This window comes from Hibiscus syriacus, unplaced genomic scaffold (genome assembly GCF_006381635.1).
Source record: "Hibiscus syriacus cultivar Baekdansim isolate YM2019G1 unplaced genomic scaffold, ASM638163v2 tig00111372_pilon, whole genome shotgun sequence".
NCBI classification, from domain to species: Eukaryota; Viridiplantae; Streptophyta; class Magnoliopsida; order Malvales; family Malvaceae; genus Hibiscus; species Hibiscus syriacus.
The window spans coordinates 132,542-150,059 of NW_024063072.1; the positions used below are offsets into that span (position 1 = coordinate 132,542).

Below are 17,518 nucleotides of genomic sequence, written 5' to 3' on the forward strand. Positions count from 1 at the left end.
ACTTTTAATAGTCGAGAGACTCAACAAAACAATACTCTATAGCTGGGGGACCATATGTGTATTTCACCCTAATTATTAATTATAAATCAATATTTATATTTTAATGAAAAATCTTGAATTATTAAATAAACTAATAAATTAATGATTTGAACAATTATATGACCAAACCATTAAAACTATATTAAACATTTAGATTGTGATGTTATGGCAAGAGAGCAAGAAAAACAGAACCCAATTTCGATTGGATATGCATGAAACGTGATTCCGGTAGTTAACATGTAAACGCGGGAAATTTTTGTTTTATGACAATCTTAATATATAGTTAAGAAAAAATGTTATTGAAAATATTATTATTTTTTTAATATTTTTGATAAAATATTACTTAAAAAATTATTATTATTTACTTAAAATATTAAAGTTTTTTTAATATTTCTGGTAAAGTATTTAATATTAATATTTTTAGTAAAAAAATAATATTTTAGGTAATACTTTATCGGATATATTAACAAACATGGTAAAATTATAAATAATAATATTTTTGATAGAAATAATAATATTTTAAATAAATTTTTTACTAAAATTTTTAAAAAATAATAATTTTTTTGTAACGCATTTTATTAGGGTATATTAAGCGTGAGACTTTCCCTGTAAACGCATAACGAAAATAAAGAAGAAAAACACGGCCCCGGGTGGGCTCACGCTTCATACACGTGATCCACATGTTTTAGTTTTTAATCATTTTAATATGTTCCCACATATGATACAGTACTATATAGATTGTATATTTTCAAGAAAAAAGGGTAAACTATACATTTAGTACTCCAACTATCATTTTGTCTTGTTTTGATCACTCATTGTTTTCTAAAACCACACATAACTTTATGTTTTGGTTTTATTTTGATCATCTATCGTTACAAAAATTAACAGAACTACTGATATAGATTTTTTCAATGATGACAAAACATCATCTTATGTTAATACATCAACATCACCGTTAATTCTTTAACGGTAGATGATCAAAATGAAACCAAAATTAAATGTTTGGTATGATTTTGTAAAATAACAATTGGGTGATCAAAATAAAATAGAAGTAATAGTTGAAGTACTAAATATATAGTTTATCCGAAAAAACTACCATTTCTACACAAAGCAAAACACCCAAATCCAAAAATCCCGTCTTCCTCCTGTTGGCTGCTAATTGGCTGATATTAAAAATGCAAATCCACTTCCATTTCCATTGAATGTTTTTAGCTTTCTCCTGTCATTTTCCTTCACCCAATTCATTCAATGATAGTCAACTGTTAATTGAAGTTTTTTGTATTTGGATTGTGGAAATTGCATTAAATTTCTCATTTTTTTAGCTGAATCCTTGAACTTCTTTCCATGTTCAATAACCCCTTCTTTTAATAGGAAAAACCCAATCTTTCAAGTACCAAGAGAGGAAAAACAATGGCTTCACTGAATCTGGGTTCTTTGGTTCAATCTTACTCCAGTTTCAACCAAGTTTCCATGTCCAAGTATTCTCCTTTATCCATATCCTTTCCCTTCAATTTCTCGAAGAATTTTTCTTCAACCCCCAAAACCCCCTGCTTTGCTTCTCTTCCTATGATTTCATCGGTCCTTACCAAAGAAGACACTGTCAAGGAAGAAGAACCATGCCCTCAAATACCAAGTTTTGATTTCAAATCATACATGGTTCACAAGGCCAACTCGGTTAACCAAGCCATGGAGTCAGCTGTTTCACTCCATGACCCTGTTAAAATCCATGAAGCAATGCGTTACTCTCTTTTAGCCGGCGGCAAAAGGGTCCGTCCTGTGTTTTGTCTAGCCGCCTGTGACCTCGTTGGTGGCCAAGAATCCATGGCTATGCCGGCGGCTTGTGCTGTCGAAATGATACACACCATGTCTCTAATCCACGACGATCTTCCTTGCATGGACAACGACGATCTCCGTAGAGGCAAACCGACTAATCACAAGGTTTTCGGTGAAGATATAGCTGTATTAGCAGGGGATGCTCTTTTGGCATTCGCTTTTGAACATATAGCTGTTGCCACGGATGGTGTTACGCCTGGTAGACTCGTGAGAGCAATCGGGGAATTAGCTAAATCCATCGGAGCTGAAGGGTTGGTGGCTGGACAAATTGTGGATATCACCAGTGAGGGTCTAACCGATGTGGGATTGAATCATTTAGAGTTCATCCATGTTCACAAAACCGCTGCTTTGCTTGAAGCAGCCGTGGTATTAGGGGCAATTCTTGGAGGTGGATGTGATGAAGATGTGGAGAAGTTGAGGAAATTTGCAAGGAACATTGGGCTGTTGTTTCAAGTTGTGGATGACATTCTTGATGTAACGATGTCATCCAAAGAATTAGGGAAAACTGCAGGGAAAGATTTGGTTGCTGACAAGGTCACTTACCCTAAGTTGATGGGGATAGACAAATCAAGAGAGCTTGCAGAGAAGTTGAAGAATGATGCATTAGAGATGATTCAAGGATTTGATCCTGAGAAATCTGCACCCTTGATTGCTTTAGCTAATTATATAGCTTACAGGCAAAACTAGTTGCCTATTGTATTTCAGTATTTGACTAAAAAGGGCTTTTAGAGAAATAAGCAGGTCAGTGTACCTTTAATCTTGTGATTACACTGATTAGTCTCCTACAAGGATGATGAAAGATGAGAATTTCCTTGTACTGTTGTAAAACTCTCATCCAATTGTAGATTAAATTGCTCAACTTGTTCAGTTCTTAGAGTTTGTATCTCAACTTTGTATCCATTTTTGCTGTATCTTTGTATAACGATAACTGATGCCGAAACCGGAGAATCAAAACTCCGGTCACCGTGACTACATAGTCTCCTATCTCATGCATATCATCAGCAGCTGATGGTAGAAAAAAAATAATTGGTGTGGAGTTGGTTTAATTCCAACTAAAATATTAAAATGATTTATTTCCTTAGAAGTGGAAGGCAAGGCATGCCCCATTTATGCATAACTTTGTCTGAAAGTATCATAAATTTGAATATATTTCGTATTAATCATTTATATAAAGATAATATAATCTATAATGTCTAACTTTAAAAAAAGTACATAAGAGTATTAGAATAAAATACGTTTCAATATTTTTTCATTCATCATCTATAAAAGAACAAAAACAAATATTCGACATATACATTTAGAAAAATATTTTTACCAAAGTCAATTTTCAACATTAAACTGCGTTATTTCAAAGATCTCGAATGATTCTTTTATGAATTGGAATAAAATACCATCCTCAATCAACACAAACTACAATCTTGGAATCTTCTTTTCTTGCAAGATTCAACGACTCTCGACTACTCACCAACGCTCAATAAACTTATTCATACTATCCTTAATTACGTGTCCATCTTAAAATTTAATTTTTTTTCGGTTAATTATCTATTTTATTGATTGTGCAACCTTAAATTTTATTTGTAGTCATCACACTATATAAAATTTTTATATTATTAATGTATGTATATCCACCTTTAAAAAATTTCGAATTCTATCTTTACGTATCTAATATATATATTGATAATTAAAGAGAGAATTTAAACCCTAAATCATTGATATGTATAAGATGTATTATATTTATACATTCATCTTATTTTTATGTTATGTTTTAGTTTTTCTATTATGTGTTTTATGTCTTATTGAACTAGAATATTGATTATTACTACATGTAAACTTTCCTTAATTTTGCATATGAGATAAAAAATTAAAATTTAATATATATTTTTTGAATAGTATACATAATGATTATAAAATAATATTTGTTTAATTTTTTTTAGACATTGATAAGGTACACATACTGCAAACTCAATTATTCGAATAAGAGATATTTAGGAAGAATAACACTTCCTTTTACCATTTAGATCGCATGATGTGTTCATTTTAAAAAAAAATTGATCGTTAATGTATCAAATATTGATAATAAAGAGAGAAAAGGGTTTGTTTTTACCTACACTGAGAAGAAAACAAATTCTCTAGTAGGAAAAGGACTCCTAAAACGATTTAATTTCTTCTATCTATATGTATTTATATAAATGAAAAAACTTATTTTGAGGCTTGCATTAACGTTGAAGTACTTAGCGAAGAATAGTAATATCCAAACTATGGAGAGATTAAGCTGTTCATAGAGCTGCAAAGATGTGCGAAACCGTATCAAACTAAGCTGCGGATGCAGTAAAGAGAGGTATCTGATGAGGCAAAAATACCTGAGAAGCTACCTATTGATGACAACCAAGGAGAAAGATAAAGTAGGGGAGACTGCGGTCACGAAGGCGAATAAGTGGTTGAAGGAGATGAAGAGGAAATACAAGTGCTGTTCCCATGATCGGGATAACAAGCGGAAGACATGGCGGCGGCGGCCGCCGCCTTCCGTTGATGAGGTTAAGAAATCCTTTTCTTCATGTGTTGAAGCTTGTTTGAAGTTGTCCATTGTTTGCATGGCTAAAGTTGGTGTGGCTAAGATGGAAGATCATAAAACTATTGGTTTGGGGAATTAGATACTGTAATTTTCTATAGTAAAAAGAGGTGTAATCTTGATTTCTTACTTTATTTTTAATCTCCAAGATTTCTTAATTTTCTTACTCAGACATTTAAACAAGAATTTTGAAATTTCATTATATATATAATTAAACATTAAAAGAATTGAATTATTTAATTTAAAAAAAAATGAAAACTTATTAGTATTTAAACTCAAAAATATAAAATTTAATTTATATTTAGATTTATAAAAATTAAGATCACCATTAAACAAAACAAATTAGGGGGAATAAGAAGATAAAATGGCCCAAATATTGAGTTGCATGGGCCTCATTTCCCCCAAACTATTAGGGTTTGAAGCTGGTTGGTGTTGAGGTTGTGGAATTATGCGGTGAGTTGAAACATAAAATAGGCAAGTTTGGTACCTAAATGCCCCATATTAATCGTCTTACAGACTGCACGCAACAGCAGAAATCTTAACAAGCTTCTTTGAAATAATCATGGAAGAATCCAATAATGTGGCAATCATACATGCAATATTGCTCCGACATTTGGATAACCACGTTTGCATATGTCTATTTTCAGGTCTGATTTGTCTTTACCACGTTCTGGAATTTTAACATCGACATGATATAATCATAAAGTAGCTGTCCATGGATTATTGATGTTAATAGGATTTCATCCTGATGAAGAAGAAAGAAAATAAATTGTTGATCAACAAGGAAAAAGATTCAGATTTATCCCGTCTCTCTCTGGGGATGAACTTAAAGGCCAAGGTTTTTAGTACAAATGTTTTGTTGATAAAGAGTGTTTTTCCGCATCCTCCGATCACTCCCGTTATGAATTTCAAATTTTGTTTCCGACAAGGAAGCTCAAGGGACAACACAAGAAAGAGACGACAGGTACAGAGGATAAACACACATACAGTGAGAAAGTGAGAGGAATTGAAGGAAAAGAAAATGACGAAGAAGAGGGAATACAAGCAGCTTTCAATTTACCACTAACAAAGAAAATGATTTCTCTGAGCTTTCATTCTCTAATCTCTACAACTGTATCAAAGTCGTCCTATATAGGGGTGTTGAAATGGGAATAGCTACAGAAGATTTCGTCCCAACAATTCCAGTCCAAGCCAATAGCAATATGAACCCTACAAATTCCATGTCCCAAGATTTCCACCAAGCAGCTACTGGCATCTTCAGATTCTCGAATGGCTTCGAGAGATCAACCATGATCCGAAGAAATAAGCTAAGTGTTGGAGGCTTTGAGTCGCCACCTCCGCTTGAAGAGGAAGAATCAAACGCTCTTCCTGCATTTGAAACATCAGGTATGTTATCCGACATGTTCCATTTCCCTTCAGGTATGGCTCTCACCGCTTCCACCGAGTTATTAGATCAGACTCTACCGCCCAATTATCAAGCACACAGGCCAGCAGGTGAATCAAAGAGTGACTTCAACTATCAGCAGTTACCGAGCATTAATGCTGCCGCCTCAACAGCTGCCATGCAACTTTTCTTGATGAATCCAAGATCACAATCTTCATCAACTTCTCTTCAAGGTCCTGGAAGAATTGTTAATGTGCTTAGAAACTCAAAGTACGTTAAAGCTGCTCAAGAATTGTTGGAAGAATTCTGTAGTGTTGGAAGAGTCCAGTTGAAGAAGTACAAGTTTGGTCGAAACAAAACCAACCCTAGTTCTAATCATGGTGACACTACCTGTTCTTCATTGACAAAGCATCTCCGTCCTTTATCACCACCTGATAGAATTGAACATCAAAGAAGGAAGGTCAAACTTTTAGCCATGCTTGATGAGGTATGGAACCTCTTTATCTCTTTCTTCTCAACTTGTCTCTCCTTCAAGAGTAGTGAAAATTTTAAGCAAACATAAACCCCAGATAAAGCAAAGTCTGGGGCTCTATAGTGTCTAGTTGGTATCAATTAAAACTTCAGTATTTTGTCACATGATTGCTGGTGGAGAGAAGATACGAACTTTATTGTGAACATATAAAAATGGTGGTGGATTCATTGGATCTGGTGATGGGAAATGGTGCTGCAGTGCCTTACACTGCGCTAGCTCGGAAGGCAATGTCAAGGCATTTTAGGAGTTTGAAGGATTCGATATCAGCACAATCGAAGCGCAGCTCTGAGCTTCTTGGGGAGAAAGATGGAGCTACCGGAATCTCAGGCATAACCAAAGGTGAGACACCGAGGCTAAGGATGCTGGAGCAAAGCTTAAGACAACAAAGAGGGTTGCATCAAATGGGCGGTAGTATGATGGAACATGAACCTTGGAGACCTCAAAGGGGCCTGCCTGAACCATCTGTCAACATCTTGAGGGCCTGGCATTTCGAACATTTTTTCCACCCGTACGTCGCCTTTATCTCACACTAATATGTACTGTACATCGGCAGTTTCTAAAATACAAGCCGTCATACGAGAATGTTAGGTGAATTGTGATAAACCGTTCGTTTATATTAGTTTATTAAGTTAAAAAAATTAATGAATAAAATTTTTATATTCATTAATAAAAAATCGAACAATAATAGAAATATGTTTAGTTTGTTTAGGTTCATGAATCTGATATCATTTTAAGTTCTTTAATTTTTCTCAGGTACCCAAGCGATGCAGATAAGCATATGTTGGCTCGGCATACTGGCCTTTCGAGAGATCAGGTAGCTGATGAGTAGTTAGGGATGGGTAGCCGAAAATTTTACATCCTTCACCTGACTCGAAAAATATATACCCTCCACCCGACCCGATTTTTGGAGATAAAATCTGAACTTGATCCGACCCGAAATAATAATAAAGTATTATTTTTATTCAATAAAAATAATGATTTAATTGAAAAAAATAATATATAGAGGGATATCATTGTAATTAGTCCTAAATATATAAAGAAAAAAAATTCAAGTCGGGTCGGGTCCGGTATTTTTCACCTTAAACCCGACCCGACCCGACCCGAACATCACTTTTAAAAAAACCCGATCTGATCTAACCCAAACCCGATTTTAAAAAAAAACCCAACCCCAACAAGATAATGCGTTGAATTTTTTTTTTCACGAGATAGTGCCCTCGCCAGATTAATTGCTCAGATAGTGCCCTCTACAGTCCCGGGGGTAGGTCGCCATGCACGCCTAGTGACCTAGGCAGGTCACCAAAAGTCACCATGCAGTCCATGCTTGGCTTGAACAATGTTGGTGGTTTAGACATGGCCCTTTCCTTCTACCCTGAGTGTGCAAATGATCCCATGTCTCATTACAAATTCGTCCTCGTAATTGAAGCATTTGCCAAGCATGGATTGCATGGAGTCTCTGCATGGCTGTGCATGGCGGGGTGGCAACGTGGCATGGGTCTGGGCGAGGTTGGAGTCTCTGCATGGCAACGTGGCATGGGTCTGGGCGAGATTGGAGTCTCTGCATGGCTGTGCATGGCAGTATGCAACGTGGGTAGGTCGCAAGGGAATCCCAACAACATTGTAGGTCGCCAGGGCATCCCAGCGACATTGTAGGTCGCCAAGGGATCCCAACGACCTATGCCTTTGCCCCACTCTGCTGCCTCTGCTCCCATGCAGCGTTAAATCAGCTGCATTATTGCAGCACTTATTGCTGCATTATTGCAGCCCGTGAACGTGAATCAGCCACCTATAATTGAAGCAATGCCCGATTGTTGTATTATATATTGGATGGATGGGGTTAATGGAGTGAAACAATTAAGAGAGAAAAAAAGGGAGAAAATAGCAAAGGAGAAGATAGCAGAGAAAAGAGGAGGAAGAAGAAAGGGAGAGCACAACATCGAGGTAAGTTTTTTTTAATTATTTTAATTAGTTTATTATTTTAAATTATTAGTTTGTTAGTTTATGGTTTAAGTTAAAACAAAATTTTAGTTAATTATTTAATTTGTTTGTTTGATGGTTATATATTAAAAAAATAATTAATTAGTGTGTTAGTTAGTCTAATATTTAATTAGTTTGTAGTTAGTTAAATAGTTAAGTTATATTTTGGTTGTTGAATTTATATTATATAAAAAATTAGTTTATTAGTAGTTTAAGTTTTATTATAATAAAAAATAGTTTATTAGTTTAAGTTATATAAAAGAATAATTATTTAAATTAGTTTATTGTTATAAATTATTAGTTTATTAGTTTATTATTATAAATTAGGGTAAAACAAAAAATTAGTTAATTAGTTTGTTAGTTTAAGTTATATTATTGTTAGTTTAAGTTATATCATATAGAAATAAAAAATTATTTAATTAGCATGTTTGATAGTTACATATTAATAAAAATATTTAGTTAGTTTGTTAGTCGTTAGTTATATATAAAAAATATGTAATTAGTTTGTGTTAGTTAAATAGTTAAGTTATATTTGTTTGTTGAATTTATATTATATAAAAAATTAGTTAATTAGTTTTTTAGTAGTAAATTATAATTAAAAATCATTTATTAGTTTAATTTATATTAAAGAATAGTTTATTAGTTAACGTTATATTAAAGAATAGTTTATTAGTTGTTTAAGGGAAAATTTACGTTTAATTTATATTTTAAAAAGTTTAGTTTGTTAGTTTATTAGTTTAATATATTATAAGTTATTATATTAAATTTTTTTGTTGTGTTGTAAAATAGTTAGTTAGTTAGATTATATTAGTTATATTAAATGAATTTTTAAATACTGTTGTTTACTTTTTTTTACAGATTCATTCCAATGGCTGATCAAATTTCACTGCTGAGACTTGACAATGAACATATTTCAAGTCATTTGGGAATAATGGTGAATAAAATATTTGTTTAATGAATTATAATTAATAAATATTTGAATATTATTTTATGATTGTGATAAATTTTTTGAAATATTTAATTGCAGGAGGACGAGCAGCGAGTCATTCGTCATCGGCTACATAAAGTGCCCAAGCCACACAGATTGATAGAAGAAAACTTGCAGGAGGCTGGATTTTGATATGTAACATTTGTGCGAGATTACAAGTTGGTAACAGGTTTGATCAGTGCCTTGATTGAGTGTTGGAGACCAGAAACGCACACGTTTCATTTGCCGTGTGGCGAATGTACGATAACTCTGGAGGATGTGGCATTGCAACTCGGGGTCCAAACAAATGGGATGCCAGTGGTAATGTCACATGAGTTTAATAATGTGGCACAACTTTGTAGCTTGTTTCTTGGGAAAACGCCAGTACCACCAGAGTGTAAAGGGTGGCGTGTGAGGTTGTCATGGTTGAAGAATGAATTTCAGCTTCAACCAAATAGTACGGAGCACAAAATTATATATGCAACACGAGCATATATATTACAGTTGATTGGGGGTATTTTAATGCCGGATAAATCCAGTAGTTATGTTCACACTCAATATCTTCTTTTTTAAAGAAATTTTGAGAATAGTAGGCAATATAGCTGGGGATCGGCGATATTGGCGTTCTTGTATCGTGAGATGTGCAAGGCGTCATTAGTCGTGAATGATAATAATACAGCAGAAATCGGTGGATGTCTGTTGCTGCTACAGTCATGGGCTTGGCATAGACTTCCGTTTCTGACACCGATTAGTCGGACTGCGGTTGACTTTCCGCTTGCCGGAAGGTAATATGAATTCTCTATTTTAATATAAAATATTAATTATAAAATAAAAATGACCATATTTTTGTTTTGATTGATATACAGATGGAGGCATAAAATTGAAGGCACGGGGTTGGTGCACAACAACATTAAAGAGTTCAGGCTGAAGATCGATATTAAGGCAAAAAAGGAGGTATGTATAATCTGTTATTTTTAATTATTATTTAAATTAACTATATTATTTGATTTAAATAAATTTTATTGTTTTTGTAATTTTACAGTTTAATTGGAGACCATACATGAATGAAGAAATACTTGCGTTGATACCGTACGATATTTTAGATGAGTTTCAATATTGGTGTGCTGTTACACCATTGATCAATTTTGCGTTTGTTGAGATCCAATTTGGGGATAGAGTGTTGAGGCAATTCCACTTCCACCAACCTATTCCGCGGAGTCCATGGGATCATGACCTCCTCCAAATCTTAGATGGTCGTCGTCAGGTGAATTGAGTTGAGACGCATGACCAGCTGCACAGATTTGATGGTCGTCGTAAAGAAAATGTTAATTGGGTTGAGAAGCATGCAACCTACATTAATGCTTGGAACAATAGGGCTTCATTCATGCCAACTCTTGACGACATTCAAGACGACGACTTAATTTTGAGACTTCGGCTTACCTTGCTTATTTTTTGGATAATGGAAAGTCATTCTTGACAACAATTGTAGAGAGGCGACAATTTTTGAGGTTTAAGAAAAGATTTGGTAAAGCTGAATACTCTCTACCAAGTGGGAGTGGGAGTTCATCTCAACAACCTGAAGCGGAAATGACCGATGTGGATAATAGCGCACCACAACCGTTCGACGATGCATACATACCAGAGTTTGTGCAGCCTGATGCATCCATCTACTCTCCCATGTTTTCGTCGACGTATGACTTTGAACACATGTCAGTTCAAATGCCCCCAACGAATGAGGAGGATGGGTACCATACTCCTGAGCAACCGCAACGGCCACAACGCATCAGACGTCCGCCCCAACATTATCTTTCAACAACACCCCGACATCGGCAATAATTGTAAACTAGTTTGTTATTTGTTACAAATTTAATATTGACATTAGACTAGTTTTTTCAAATCTTAACAAATTCGACATATTTATAATGATTTTTAGTATCAAATAATTATTATAATTTCATTACTAGTTATGTAACGAAAATATGGTTAATTGAACCAAACATTGTTCATTGTTCAAGTCGTAAATCATTACTATCAAATCATTATTAAATCATTACTATCAAATCATTAAATATTAATAATAAATTATTATTACTAATCATTACTATCAAATCATTAAAAATTAATAATAATTTTATTATTACTAATCATTACTAATCATTACTAATCATTACTATCAAATCATTAAAAATTAATAATAATTTCATTATTACTAATCATTACTATCAAATCATTAAAAATTAATAATAATTTCATTAATACTAATCATTACTAAATCATTAATATCAAATCATTAAATATTAATAATAATTTCATTATTACTAATCATTACTAATCATTACTAATCATTACTATCAAATCATTAAAAATTAATAATAATTTTATTATTACTAATCATTACTAAATTATTATTATCAAATCATTAAAAATTATTAATGATTTCATTATTACTATTCATTACTAAATCATTACTATCAAATCATTAAAAATTAATAATAATTTCATTATTACTAATCATTACTGAATCATTACTATCAAATCATTAAAAATTAATAATAATTTCATTATTACTAATCATTACTATCAAATTACAATCAAATCATTAAATATTAATAATAATTTCATCATTACTAATCATTACTAAATCTTATAAATACATAGAAATTCATAGAAATACATATATCATTACTAATGATGAGGCCTATATCTTGGTAAATTAGGACAATTATTTTTTGAATGGCCTTCACCCCTACATAATCTGCATCTCTTTGCTTGACCTCTCTCTCTAGCATGGAAATCCATACTGGTATGAATACGAGTGGACTCAAGTCGACCCTTTGGACTTCTGCGAAGCATTGGATTTGGCAGCCATTCGTCATGATCTTTTCTGGGCCAATATGATTCATTCGGTATCTGTCTGAACGCATAGCTGTAGACATTTAATATCCTACGTAAGTGAAAGCACTCATCAACATAAGTGTATGCGCTTACACCAGGATACATACATGCATCGACTGCATGAGCACATGGATATTTCCATGCCTGAAAACAACCACAATCACACCATTTCTGTCGTAAATCAACTCTAAATGTTTGGTCTTCTCCTCCGACGTTACGGCGTATGCACGACACGACAAAAGTATGACCAACTCGATCGAAATTATGAACAACCATTGATGTTGCCAATCGCTCATTTGCTTCCATTGATTCCACCACTGTAGGAGCCCAAGTTTTACCTCTATTTATAAGACTATCTATTTCTTTGCCTTTGTCCGACCAAACTGTAGCCAATCTAAAGTACGTCTCTTTCATCACACTCGCAATTGGGAGATGGTGTGTACCTTTTAGTACCGAATTAATGGCCTCAGCAAGGTTTGTGATCATATGTCCGTATCTCCGACCTTCATCGTATGCTTGTGACCATTTTTCCCGCGGTATTTTTGAAGCCCACTTCCAAACACGCTGATCATTGTAAATACCTTCAAATTCTCCAATCTCTTGTCAAAATTTGGTCGACGTAGTTCGTATCCTGTTTCATAATATACTGTGTTAAACCGCAATTAAAAAAACCATGTAAAAAATGAACAAAAATTGAAAATAAAACTTACCCATGCTGACTATCTCGCTACGAATGTGTGCGTTATGAAATTGGTCGATACTATTCTTGCCAATATGACGGATACAAAATGTCGGATATGCATACGGAGGTATCCAACGACTTCCTGGTCGTTCAATTGCCGCCAAAATACCCGTTCCTCTATCGGATATCAAGCAAACTCCATCTTCACGAACGATATATTGACGTAGATTGGTCAGAAAGAAATCCCAAGCCTCTGTTGTCTCTCCCTCAACAATGGCGAATGCAATTGGGAAGATATTTCGCTCACCATCTTGAGCAACTGCCATCAAAAGTACATGCCTATATTGACCATACAACCACGTACCATCTACTTGGATCATACGTTTGCAAAATGGAAATCCTTCAATACATGCCTTGAATGCCCAAAATAGTCTATGAAATATTTTCTTCCCTGGCAGAAGTTGACCTTCTTCGTCATATGCGGGGATGGTTTGAGACTTCACTATGGTTCCTGGGATAAATCGCTTCATTGCTTGTAGCAAATGTAGTAACTCATTGTACGATGTATCCCAATCTCCATACGTCAGCTTCATTGCCTTCATCTTCGCATTCCACACCTTGCCATATTTTACTTGATATCCAAATTGGCTTCGAATAGATGCAGCTAACACTGAACAAGATATCCTTGGATCCTTTTCAACCATCGCCTTCACGTATTCACATATTACATCGGAGTCCAATAGTCGGTGGTCTTGTTCGATGAAGTTTCGCAAACATGTGTACGGACCATTGTACCTCGTGATGACCCAAATATCGTGCCTTTGATTTTTCGACACTCTGATCTTCCACTTGCACTCTAGGCCATATTTTACACACTTCGCGTATAGGGTTTTTTGGTTGGACTCTGCAACATGGATATCAACATGGCATTTTATGCGGTACTCTTTAATCGCCAGGGTAGCTTCATTTTTTCCTCTGAATTGCACCCCAACTGAAAATTCACTAGAATTATCGAATGATTCAGTCATTTGGTATGGAGGTAAATATGGCATGTCTGGGAATTCAAGTGCCCTCATCGCATCATAGTCTATCTCGTACATGTGAGGAGTAGCTTCATACGGTGTCGGAACTTCATCAATTGCACCTCCACCAAAAATATTTTCGTCGCCGCCCAAAATTGGTTCTTCGGTTTCTTCATCTTCGCTTGAATCATCATGAATTTCTCCCCATCGATTTTCAGCGTCAATATCAACAACCAATTCCGGTATGTTTCTCGTCTCATACTCTTCTGTTGTAGATGTCCCCCCGACTTCATTTACACTTTCCAATAGTGCCATAAAACTGTTCGGGAACCTGTATGTCGGCTCCTCAAACTGACTATATAAAGTCATTTCAGATGGATTTTGAGCCATACCTCTTGATGACCCAGGAACATCACATATGTTATGCACATCAACAAATAACTCAATAACTGCTATATTGGTTGACTCATGTAATCCAACCATGGTTCCAATATCATCATCTTCTTCAAGTGGAACTGCAACATATTTGACTGGGTTGGGGCATATCATAAACCTATACCTCAAACCATCAACTGCAACTCGAATTTTTCTTTTTATCTTATGCTTCATTTCTATAAATGTGATGTCTTTTTTGAACATCATATTTATTGGTTTTTCAGACTGAAAAACTACTCCGATCTCATTTTCTATAATCTGTCCATCATAATGGACAATCGTGAAAAAGTTGTTGCTTATTTCCTTTCATTTCATTTCCTTTCCTTTATTGTTTCTTTCTTCGAATCAATATGTACGTGGAAAAATGTTGTGGAATAATGCTCTGTACGTGTAAAAAAATTATTTCTTTAAACAACAATAAATTAAAAAAATTAAATTTATATAATCTAATATATTATAATATAACTTAAACTAATAAACTATTTCTTTATTATAATATAATTTAGTTAAAATAACAAACTAACAAACTAATTAAGCACTAATTAACTTTTTTAATATTTTAACTTAAACTTCAAAAAAACAACCTAATATACGTTTAAACACACTAACAAATTAATTAAATATTTTTTACATTTAATAACTTAAACTAAGAAACTAATTAACTAATTTTTTATATAATCTAATATATAACTTAAACTAACAAATTAATATAATATAACTTAAACTAACAAACTAATAATTTATACTAACAAACTAATTAACTAAATTTCTATTTTATCCTAAAACCCTAAACTAACAAACTAATTATTTCATAATTTCATATTAATAAACTAAATTAAACAATTAAAAATTACCTCACAAACGATGAGCCTTTATCTCCATTTCCTCTTCTTCTTCTTTTCCTTTCTCTCGCCAAATTTTCTTTCTTTCTTATGATTCTACCCTAAACCCCTCATATCCAATATATAATGATCTTTCAACGGTTGGTAAGCTACAATCAATTTGAGTTGTATAATTCACGTTGAAGGCTGTAAATTTTTCAACCGTTGAACGCTGCAATAATACAACACTAATTACTGTATGCAATAGTTGATTTTATGCTGCACCAATACAGCTATGATAACAAGAGTGGACAGTCTCGAAGCTATGGCATGAGGGAGCAGCTATGTCTCGAAGCTAGGGCACGAAGCTACGACACTTTGCAGCTCAAATCATGCTACAATAATACAGCTATTACAGCTGCATGCATGAGTCTCCTGAGCAGATGTAAGAGGAATCACGCGAGGAGCAAGAGGAATAGGTTCTCCTGAGCAGCTGTAAGTGGAATCAGACGCGAGGAGAGGATTGTATGGCTACCTATCCTGCATGGCCCAACGTTGGACGTCGGCGTGCATGGCGACCTATAAGGTCGTCGGGATTGCTTGGCGACCTACAAGGTCGCTGGGAGTGCATGGCGACCTTGTAGATTGCTTGGAGTGCTTGGCGACCTATGGTTGGGTTGTGCATGTCCCATGCACGACACGATCCTCGTCAACGATCCTCGTCGGAGCCACATCCTCGTCGGGAGCCACGTCGTAGGTCGCCCGGAAGGCATGGCGACCTACGGCCAACTGTGCAATTCGCCCTATTTCATCAATTAATCTTGGGAGAACGTTATTTTGTGAATTATTTATTTCCAAAGCATTATATCGTGAGTTTAGCCGTTAGGGATGGGTAGCCGAAAATTTTACATCCTTCACCTGACTCGAAAAATATATACCCTCCACCCGACCCGATTTTTGGAGATAAAATCTGAACTTGATCCGACCCGAAATAATAATAAAGTATTATTTTTATTCAATAAAAATAATGATTTAATTGAAAAAAAATAATATATAGAGGGATATCATTGTAATTAATCCTAAATATATAAAGAAAAAAAATTCAAGTCGGGTCGGGTCCGGTATTTTTCACCTTAAACCCGACCCGACCCGAACATCACTTTTAAAAAAACCCGATCTGATCTAACCCAAATCCGATTTAAAAAAAAACCCAACCCAATCCATTAGAACTCATGCCCATCCTATGAGTAGTCCTTATAGTTATCGATTCAAAATATATATATGTTTATATATGGAATAATTATATGTGTGTAAAAAACTCTCAGTAAGTAATTATTTGAAAAATAACCCCCAATAACATTATTTTAAAAAACAACACTCAAACTAATAACGTATAACTGCCTCGCGTTTTGTAAAATGCGAAATCCATCAAATTTTTAGAAAATTTCCTTTAATTTATGAATAAAGATACTATAAACGCATGGAACTTACGTTTCGTAAAACGCGAGATCATAATTGTTTTTTTAAAAAGGGAGATTTTAAGGTTTTTTTAAAAAAAATTGATTGGTGGTTAATTTTTTTAAATGCTGTTTGGGGTTATTTTTTAAATAATGAATTATTTGGGGTTTTTAACGTAATAACGCCCCATCTATATATATGTTAATGCAGGTTTGAAATTGGTTCATAAATGCAAGGGTTCGGCTTTGGAAGCCTATGGTGGAAGAGATGTATCAACAAGAGACAAAGGAAGAAGAGGGAGATAATAATGATAATAAAGGAAGAGAAAGGAACCCGAATACTAGCAGCGCTAAAGCACATACATCACCGCCTTTGTCGACAGCCGCGGCTACCGTGGCAGCATCAACGACAACGACCACACCAGCAGGCAAAACGTGCGAGATCAGATCCATGGAACGCGACCCTTCACTCATTGACATCAACAGGCAATGCTTCTCAGTAAACAAAACAAAACAGTGCAGTTCCCTAACTACCACTGCCCGAGGTGGTGGCGTCACCCATTTCACAGCCATTCACCACCAGCAATGCTGGCGGTGTTTCACTCACTCTAGGGCTATGCCATTCTGGTGACATGCCAGATAAGGTTTCTTCTTTTTCATCAGTTTTAGACTTTGGGGGCTGTTAGTTTCAATTCGCAAATGCATTTCGCATAGAAACTTCCATTTTTCGTATCAATTCTGGAATTCTTGCATGTTAGTTCTTCTTCTGCATGTTGTTTTTCCAGAATAACACGAGATGTTAACGTTTTTGAGGGATCGAAAGATGGAAATGTGAAAATATTGTTTCCATAAATATATTTATATTTCTTGAAATTAAAAACAATTACACTTGCATATATTTAAATCCA

General features: G+C 34.5%; 1 protein-coding gene and 1 pseudogene across 1 annotated transcript; both read left to right on the plus strand.

The window, feature by feature from the left end:
- Positions 1-1,322: 1,322 nt before the first annotated feature.
- Positions 1,323-2,720, plus strand: LOC120159642 (geranylgeranyl pyrophosphate synthase, chloroplastic-like). The gene is made up of 2 exons (XM_039170211.1): positions 1,323-2,576; positions 2,673-2,720. Exon 1 carries the CDS (start codon positions 1,450-1,452, stop codon positions 2,557-2,559), a length of 1,110 nt encoding a protein of 369 aa, XP_039026142.1. The 5' UTR covers positions 1,323-1,449; the 3' UTR covers positions 2,560-2,576; positions 2,673-2,720.
- Positions 2,721-5,586: 2,866 nt separating this feature from the next.
- On the plus strand, positions 5,587-17,338 carry LOC120159748 (annotated as a pseudogene).
- Positions 17,339-17,518: the final 180 nt, after the last annotated feature.

Coding starts and splice junctions, on each gene's coding strand:
- LOC120159642 (XM_039170211.1), top strand. CDS start 1,450: ATGGCTTCACTGAATCTGGGTTCTTTGGTTCAATCTTACTCCAGTTTC.